The sequence below is a fragment of the Artibeus jamaicensis genome, unplaced genomic scaffold (genome assembly GCF_021234435.1).
Source record: "Artibeus jamaicensis isolate MK-2021 breed Jamaican fruit bat unplaced genomic scaffold, CSHL_Jam_final scaffold_612, whole genome shotgun sequence".
NCBI lineage: Eukaryota > Metazoa > Chordata > Mammalia > Chiroptera > Phyllostomidae > Artibeus > Artibeus jamaicensis.
The window spans coordinates 10,336,776-10,346,042 of record NW_026522049.1 but is presented as its reverse complement, the minus strand read 5'-3'; the positions used below and the strand labels follow the sequence as shown (position 1 = coordinate 10,346,042).

At 56.5% G+C, this 9,267-nt stretch overlaps 1 protein-coding gene across 2 annotated transcripts in view; it reads left to right on the top strand.

The window, feature by feature from the left end:
* Nucleotides 1-550: 550 nt before the first annotated feature.
* The window catches only part of ADAMTS17 (ADAM metallopeptidase with thrombospondin type 1 motif 17), a 182,388-nt gene continuing 173,671 nt past the window's right edge, over nt 551-9,267 (top strand). For both annotated transcript variants that reach the window (XM_037145925.2, XM_053659015.1), the window contains exons 1-3: nt 551-703; nt 1,107-1,471; nt 8,417-8,582. In XM_037145925.2, the coding sequence (XP_037001820.2) occupies nt 625-703; nt 1,107-1,471; nt 8,417-8,582 (610 nt within the window). In that variant the 5' untranslated portion in view covers nt 551-624. The remainder of the gene's footprint in view (nt 704-1,106; nt 1,472-8,416; nt 8,583-9,267) is intronic.

Below are 9,267 nucleotides of genomic sequence, written 5' to 3'. Positions count from 1 at the left end.
TGAGGATAAAGACGGCAGGAGGTGTGAAGGCTTTGGATAAATACCGCTGTATTGGATATGGCCATCCATGAGGTGCAGACACAGGTGTGCAGGAAAGTGCCAGGCCTCAAACAACCAAAATTAGTTTTACTTTAGATGCATAGAATATTCATCTTATGCATAAAACAGTTGGCCGGGACAATTTCCTGTGTGTGTGTGTGTGTGCAGCTAGGCAGCAGGCTCAGAGGACTTTAAAAATGAGCATAAACTCTGAAGATTTGTCCTCCCGGTGGTCTTCCAAGGTGTACTCCAGGGTCCTCCGGGATCGCGCGCCACCTGGTGTCGGATACCCGCCTCTGCGCAGAAACCACGTGTAAGAAAGTGCTTACAACCTAACTACGCACCCTCGTTTTGACCCGTCCTAGCCAATAGAGAAGGGGGAGGCGGGGCAGGGGAAAGAAAGAATCCAATCATTTCCTGCTCTTGGAGGAGAAGGCGGGGCTTGGGATTTACCACGTTGGGTTTGTCCGCAGCGCTAATTACTTTTTCCAAAGGCAGGAGGAGGGTTTCACTCCGGCTGGCGCCGCCGCCTCGCGCGCTCTAGCTCCGCCGCCACTGTCCGGGGGGCTGCTCCTCCCAAGTACCATGTGTGACGGCGCCCTGCTGCCTTCTTTCGTCCTGCCCTTGCTGCTGCTGCTGGTTTGGGGACTGGACCCGGGCACAGGTAGCGCTCCCTCTCCCACCGATCTTCTTCGCCGGTGCCTCTCGCGACCACCTTGCTTCTGTCCTGCCGAGGCATCCTCTGTCTGACCGCGCAGCCCGGCTCCGGAGGCGGATTGCTGACAGCGCCCGGGGCCGAGGAGGCGCAGGCCGCAGCCGCGGGACGGGGCTCTGAGCCGGGCGGCCGCGCGGGAGAGCTTCCCCGGGTGGTCGGGCCCGGGCGGAGGCGCTGGCGGGCACGGAGGTGCCGGGGCGAGGGAAGGGATGAGAGCGCCCGTTCGGGGCCGCCTTGTCCCGCTGCTGGCGCGATGTGCCCAGCGCTGGACTCGCGCTCTGCGGGCGGCCGGCTGGAGGCCGGGCGGCCGGGCGGGCCCCACGGCGCTGACGCGTCTCCTCTCTCCCCTCAGCTGTCGGCGACACTGCAGCCGACGTGGAAGTTGTGCTCCCGCGGCGGGTGCGCCCTGACGACGTGCACCTGCCGCCACTGCCCCGCATCCCCGGTCCCGGAAGACGGCGTCGACCCCGCGCGCCCCCCGCGCGCCCCCCGCCCGGAGAGCGCGCTCTGCTGCTGCACCTGCCGGCCTTTGGGCGCGACCTCTACCTGCAGCTGCGCCGCGACCTGCGCTTCCTGTCCCACGGCTTCGAGGTGGAGGAGGCCGGCACGTCCGGGCGCCGCGGACGCCCCGCTGAGCTGTGTTTCTACTCCGGCAGTGTGCTCGGCCACCCAGGCTCCCTGGTCTCGATCAGCACCTGCGGCGCCGCCGGCGGCCTGGTACTGCCTGCGCCCCCTCCGGGTCTGCTTGTCGGTCTGTCGCAGCGCAGGGGGTGGTCCCCGAGGAGGGCTGGGGTGCGGGTGGGAGCACCTCGATGGGAATTTCAGCCTTCTGGGCTGGTCTACCTGCTCTGGGGAGCGCAGGTCCAGCCATCCCTGTCGGGCCCCTGGGCTGAGAGGCGCACTTCGCCCAGTGTAGAGAATACAGCATTTGCACCTGCAGAGGTGTGTATGTGTGCACGTCTTGGAGAATGCCTGTGTGTGTGTATCTCACCTCTTATTGGGTGTGGGGACGGGGTGGTGGACATTCGCTGTCCTGCCCTTTTGAGCCTCTCTGTACCTGGAAAAGGACTTTTGAAGTGCTTTGCTGACGGGCCACTAACCCACCCAAATTAGTTGAATCGCGAGAACCAGGAGGGGGAGGGTGTTCATGTCCTTGTTCCCTTATGTGACATGTAGGCATTTGTCACACCAGCCCCGAGGGGTGTTTACCTTGGTGATATGTTTCTCCCTGTCCCCAGGAGCTCCCTTGCTGTGGCAGTAGCTCTTCCTCTGTCCCCCAGACTCTGCCCTGCTGCATTTGGGGCACCTGTGTGGCAGGTGCTGCGAGGGGCAGGAGAAGTTCTGCGCACCTCTGCCCTGCTTGCACTCAGAGCGATCCCTCGGATACACCGATGCCCAGCCAAATGCTTCTCAGCTTCCCCATGGTGCCTGGAGGAGCCCACATGGCTAGCAGATGGGTCTCCTCCAGCAAAGCCTGGTAGAGGCTTAGGGCATAAAACACACAGTTGTTTCTCTGTCAACTGTCAGGACTGGCTGCCGGGGAAGCAGTTTCTGGTATTCTTTTGTGGCTGTCCTTCCCAAGCACAAGAAACCACTCCCCCCACCTCGATCCTGTCTGGTTGCACCATCTAGAATCCCCTAGCCCTGCCCCACCTGGGCTGCAACCCGTCTCCTAGAATCGGCAACAACGCCAGAAAGCCTGGGGGTGCAGGTTTTTATGGGAGACTTCTGCTTTCTTCGGAGCAATGTTGGGGGACCCCAGGGGTCATGTCCTAGGACGGGCCCTCACCAGCGTCCCTTTCAGGACTTTCCTGTGGCAGAATGTGATCTACTGTTGCTCAGAAGGGAGAAATTGGTTTCTTCGGTTAGACGAGGCTAATGGCCCGTGGAGGGGGGCAGACCCTGTGGGCCGTGGGCGAACAGGCTTAAGTCGGAGTGAGAAAGGCTCGGATCGCTGAAGGACTCGGGTCAAGGCTGTATCATGTTCTGGGAGGGACTGGAAGGCCCACATCATTTTTGCTGTTTTTGCCAAAGTGTTTAAAAGTCTAGGTCACATCACTGTACTGTACATGGAAACATCTGAATCCCATTTGCTGCGGTTTAGTGAGTTTCTGTAGAGGTCAGAGTTTATACTTCTTGGTGTAAAGTTTCCAGCGAGCAGCTATCTGTGAAGGAGCGGAGGGTGGAAATCTGGATAACATTGATTTAAATCCCCACAGAGTGAGCGCTGGGCCCACTCACAGATGGCATGCGAGCAGGGAGGGTTCACTTCAGTTCTCCTCGGGGCAGTGGGGGCTGCCCTTCCCTTCGGCACCATGTGGGGGCGCTGTGCTTTAGATAAAGGAACGCGGCCAAGAGGCTGAGTTCGGCTGTGCCAGCTGCGCGTGGACCTCTAAGACTAAGAGATTCTAAATTCCTGCCGGAGCAGACACTTCGGTTGTTTAGTCTGCCTTGTTCATCCCGTTCGTGTGAACGGGATGCTGGATGTTAGACCCTTCCTCCCAAACACACTGGCTGAAGGCAGGAGGGCAGAGGCAGCCTGGTGACTTGGAGTGGATCTCTTAGGTGCAACGCAGTCCCGGAACGCACGGAGAAGAGAAAGAACGGGAAAGTAGGCTAACCAAGTTTGCATGGCACTCCACGCTGCTTGCATGTGGATTCTCAGATGTGCTTGAGGCAGTTCAGGTGGGTGGGCGCGTGTCCGTCACTCTTGACCATGGCGGAAGCATCTCGAGGTGAAGATGGGGTGCAGGGGTGGGGTGTTGGGGAGTGCATGCATGTGGCATGTGTCAGGGCAGGCGTGGCTACAAGGCGTGAGAGACAGGCAACGCCACGTAGATAATTTTTGGTGGCCACAGACGGTGGTGTCGCAGAGCCTCCTTGTAGCTAGAGAGTCATGCCGAGCAAACTTAGTCTTTAAAAGTCCCAATAGTAAATATCCCAGGCTTTGAGGGCCAGATGCGCTCTGTTGCCACTACTCAACACTGTCATTTTCCTGAGGCAGCAGCCACAGACAGTAAATAAACAGATGGACGTGGCTGTGTTCAATAAAACTCTATGCTGCTGGTGAGTTAAATCCTGCCACGTCCAACATCCTCTCCACGGCCCAGTGGAGAGTGTCGGGCGCAGGGGCAGAGGAACGCGGGCTCCGCCGGGCCGGGGCGCTCCAGAGATGTTTAGAGAAGGTACGTGATTGGAATAGATCCTCTCTTCATTGTTCAGGGGCAGGAAGAGTAAATCTCACACTCCGTGTGCCCTCCACCCACCGCGTTTGCCGGTGGGCACAGGCGAGGGCCCGTGGCATTTCCTCTCTCTGCGTCTTATTTTGGAGAGGGGGGCAAGCTGCACTTCTGGGGTCCACAGAGGCCACAGGCTCACATGGATTGTTTTCTGTCAATGCTGCTTCATTGCATTTACATGTCAGAGAGCCCTTAGCTCCCATGTCAGGTTTGGGAAGAGTGTCTGGAAGCAGTGATGTTTGGGCACGTGAGGATGGTGTCTCCTGCCCCAAGTGACGGATGTGAGTCTGGACCAGTCACCTCCCGTGAAGAGGACCCGATTGTGGATTGCCATCAGAGAGGGAATCAGGTGGAGCTTCTGCCGAACTGGCAGCGGAGCTGGAACTGCAAGGAGCAGAAGGGGTGGCAGAGTCTAAAATGACTCTCTGTGCTGTCTGCCTGAAGAGTTGGGATGAAGGGCCTGTTTTCCATCCCAGTGGGTTTGGTCAGCTGAGCAGTGGCATTTCTGCCTCAGATGAACACCTGCAAACTCCGGGGATTGCACACATCAGGACCTGTCCACCCATTTCGTGGCGAGGCTATGCCTGCTTTGGGCGTGCTGTGTGTGAGGTGTTGAGACCAGACTGGACCCCGAGGAGCTGGGGGCTGTGGGAGGTTCAGAACTGCACCCGTTTCCCGTGGGCCTCCCTGGAGAGAGAGAGAAGGTCAGGGCGCCATCTCTGGAGTCACAGCCACAGCCCATGGGGCTGCTTCTCCTCTGCCTGTTGAATTTCTCCTCCTCCCTCAGCAACATCTTTGCTGCAACACCTCTGACACCTCTCTTACTCCTCCCCTTTCCTCTGTGCCTTTGTCCACCTGGCATATCATTAATTATTCTTTAAGTACTTGTTCTCCCTCACAAAGAAGATGCTAGTGACCATTTTTTAACCAGCTTTGCATACCTGGAACTTTGATGATGCCCAGCACATCCTAGGCTCTCAGCGAATGTTTGGTGAGTGAGTTAATAATGGAAGCTTTTGGCGGAGCGTCTCACAGTTCCCTGTGTCAGAATGATAGAGGACCTAGCTGGTGGTTAGGCGGCCATGCCCAGTTCATGGTTTAGGTTTTGTGCTTCCGTGTGCACAAAACCCCCATCCAGGGTTGAGGCCACCAGGGTCGGCCTGATGGCTCAGCCCACCTGGCTCCGGCTGGTCACTCCGCCTGCTGCGTGGGCATTTTGGTGGCAGAAATTCAGCTCTCTCATTCACAGTTCTGACAGCTCTTTCTCCTGGTGTGCTTGGGAGCTTTGGCCAATGCTCACTCCCGTTCCCGGGGGAAAGTGTGGTTCAAACAGGAACAGCAGGGTGCTGAGGTCACAGCTGGCAGCCCACACTGGAAGAGTCCGGTGGGGGCCCCATTCTCAAGAGGGCAGCCTGCATTTACTTGAGTCCTGTGATGGAGTGGCAGGCCAGGGGTGCTGCCATCGCTCCTTTAGAAGAGAGTGTGACTTATCAATTAATATTCTCACGTGCAGCATAAATATATTTGGGAAGTGCAAAGTGTGTTTTGAAAGCTTTGTGAGAAGGAACCATTGAGTGGAGCTGAAAGGAAGCAAGGAGGTGGCAAAGGACGGTGGTGAAATTCGGAGGCACGGAGGAACACGAGGGAAGAACTGGAGCAGAGAATTCTAAGACAGCCAAACCTTCTCTGGAAGGATGGTCACATGGCCTTATGGTGACATTCTGTCAGACTGCCCGTGACTGTCACCTAGGCTACACAAGGAGATTTCCTCATTTGAACTTTTGCTTCGTCGGCAGCATTTTTTTTGAAGATGTTCGAGATGGAATGATGAGCTGAAGACAGTTCCACTGATTGCATTCTTGGAACTGATTTCCTGTACTCTGAAGGGCTGCAGCTGCCTGACCTTGGATGTGTCTGACGGGAGAGGGTTTTGCAGCCAGCACATCAGAGGGAACCACGCAGAGCCACTGGTTAACCTTTCCCTGTGTGGCTTCTACACGCGGATGCACGGTCACGCTCTCTTTCTTTAGGAAATGAGACTGCACGACCCGTCGGGCTGCGGTCCTGGAACAAGTCCCTCAGCTCCTGGGAACCTCCCCACCTGCAGCCCTATGGGGCAGGGGCAGTGGGTGAATAATATTGGCCGTGCGTGGCTATGGATACAATGAACCAGAGGAAGTCTGTGAAATCATTGAGAGCTGGCACGTTAATGCATTAAAAAGACATCTCTCCTCTCACCCCACAGGTGGTTCCCAGACTTGCCAGTTACAAATCAACCAGTCAGTCAGCACTGTTGACCAGGCCATTGTCACACACCTGCCATGGGCAGGACACTGTGGTAGGCTCTCGTCAAGCCTCCAAGAGAAATAAATGCAGGCCCTGTCTCAGGGGCAGGGGGCAGCCCAGATTTGCATGGGAAGGAAGGCACAGTGGGGCCTGCAGGGTGGTTGGGGGTGGCAGAGGGAGGGGGGCTGAAGGGCATGGGTCTCAGGTTCTGAGGGGGAGGGTGACAGCAAAGGCACTGTGGCCGGGGCCTGCCTGAGAGAAGAGCCAGCGAGTTGGCTGTGGGGTAGCGGTGGGAGGCGAGGCCCCACTCCGGCCTGAGAGCTGGAATTTCTAGCAGGTTCCCAGGTGCTGTATTTGGAGGGTCACTGGCCTACAGTCAACGAGGAGCCTTTCTGGCTGTTGACTAGGGAGTCTCTGGTGATAGCTGAGGGGGCTTCCTGGAGGAGGTTGCCATTTGGAGGCTGGAGTTGTGGGTTCTTCCAAGCAAGACCTTCTAAAGCACTCCGCCCCACCCCCCACCACCACCAGGGGCTAGACTGTGTGTTAGTAGGATTTCTCCCCAAGGTGAGATTTTCCCTATATATACATTGCATTTTATTAGAATTACCTGCTAACTGGCCTTTTGTGCAGCAGCTTATGAATGTAAACACTAGGTTGAACCATTGATCACTGGCTTTGAAAGTGCTAGACCCGAGGGGGCCTTTGACCTCCAGCACCCCGGAGCATTCCAGGAAGTGGGGTCCCTTGTTAGAGCTGAGCGCCTCCTCCCGGACGCATGGGGCTCCTCCGGGCCGAACCCACTTCCGTCTCTCCAAAGCCTGCAAGTGTCTAACACGGTCAAGTTGGAGCTTCAGGGGAGAGGGCGAAGGCCACACTTCCCTGCAGGCCGCACGGTGCCACTCGAAGAGTTTTATTAGGGCAGTAAAATCTCTGAGTTGTTGTTGGCAGACGTTCTAATGGATTGGAAACCTTGAAATCTGCTTAGAGCAGTGGAGGTTGGAGGCGATCTTGCTGGGTGAACTGATTGACTCTCGGAGAGGCTTGGTACCCATGCATCCTTTTGAAAGGTGGCGGGCGGGACCTGTGTGATTGGGCTTGAGTGAGTTCTCTACTCAAGACTGGAGGGGTCAGTGTGCTGTGGCGGATGGCAGCATCCCTGTCCCATGGGACCTGTTAGACGGGCGTGTGCCTCCAGGTGATTTTGAGGAGTTTGAGGACCACTGGTCTTTGTTGGGTTAAAAAGCACACCCTTGGCAAGTACTTAAGTGATTCTTATAAATCTAAATAAGTTAGTCTTACAAACCTGGGGAGTTTTCTAAGTTCTCTTATACATTCTAGTGCTGCTTATAAACATAGGAAGACTTTAAAATCACAAGGCTAGATCACGATGCACTTTAGATTCTTTGTTAAGTTCTCTCAAATGCTGTAAGTTCTAGGGGGAAATGCACAAATCCCTTACCACAGAGCTAGTGATCATACAGGTCTCTCGTCCTCTCTCTATTTTTTTTAAGATTTTACTTACTTATATTTAGAGAGAGAGGAAGGGAGAAGGAGAAGGAGAGAAACATCAATGTGTGGTTGCCTCCCACACGCCCCCCAGTGGGGACCTGGCCCACAACCCAGGCATGTGCCCTGACTGGGAATCGAACCCACAACCCTCTGGTTCACAGGCTGGCGCTCAGTCCACTGAGCCACACCAGCCAGGGCATCCATCTTGTTTAGTTCTAAGTATCCCCAGGGAGATGTGCAATTTCTCGTTAAGGATATAATTGTCATTCAGTCCATACACATTTGGGGTTGCCACTTCAGTTAGGCTTTGGGGGGACGATTTAAAAAAATTATTGTAAACATCAAGTTTGTTTTTATTAATAAATGCATCTTGGAAAGCAAACCTGTTGCATACGTCACTGTACCCCTCCACACCTCACGCCCCCTCCCCCACGCTTCTGCTGGTGGGATGCTTCCAGCCACACAAAAGTGGCTTCATGGGCTCGGTCCGTGGGGGCAGCCTGTGAAGAAAAAGCCCAAATGCGGGAACCAGGCTGTAGCAGGGTGGCCTTGCCGCCCGTGGGCTGCCGGGGTCGCAGGCGTGTGTGCGTGAAGGTGACCGACACCCCGTCTTCCTTCTCCCGGGCAGGTCGGCCTCATCCAGCTGGGGCAGGAGCGGGTGCTCATCCAGCCCCTCAACAACTCCCAGGGCTCGGCCAGCGGACGGGAGCACCTGGTCAGGCGCAGATGGCCCTCCACATCCAGCCCCGCCACCGAGGCCCCGGAACCTGGGCAGCTCTGCCAGGTTCTCACAGGTGAGTCTGGGAAACAGCACACGCCCGTTTGGCTCGGTGGCACGCCTCCAGACCGCCCCCACTGGTGTGTCCCCAGATGCACCAAAGTCACGTCAGCAGGAATTCACCTCCCCCTGTAGTTTGAAAGCTTTTCCTTAATTCCTGCAAGGCCCCTTCCTCCTCCTTTCTGTCTAGATGAGCTTTGGTGTCTTGCTTGTAGCAGCCCTTTGAGTAAAGGCGTTTCTGGAAGGAGCCCAGGGTCCCATGAACACGGCGTCTCTGTTTTATGGAATGAGAGACGTTGAGGCCCTGACACCTCGATGTCCTGCTGTTGTCAGGCTCCAGGTTGGCACAGGGCTGGGGCGGGAATTCCTCCCCTCAGCGCCCTGGCCAGGGCTCAGTTTCCCAAGGCAGTGGTCCTTCGTCCTGGATGCGTGAATTAGAGCCGCCCTGGGGTCCCAGGGAGTGGGGGTGCTCACGGTGTGGCCCCTGGGCTGGCAGTGTTGACGTCACCCAGAAACCTGTTCTCATCACAGCACGTGCCACCCTCCCCATCAGAAACGGTGGGGCAGGCCCAGGCCGTCCAGGTAAACCTGACTGGGCTGCACTGTGAGAACCAACAGCTTTAAACAATGCCATCCACTGACCCGTCCCCCAGTGTCCCGATCTGATTGGTCTACGGTGGGACTTGGGTTTTTTTTTTTTA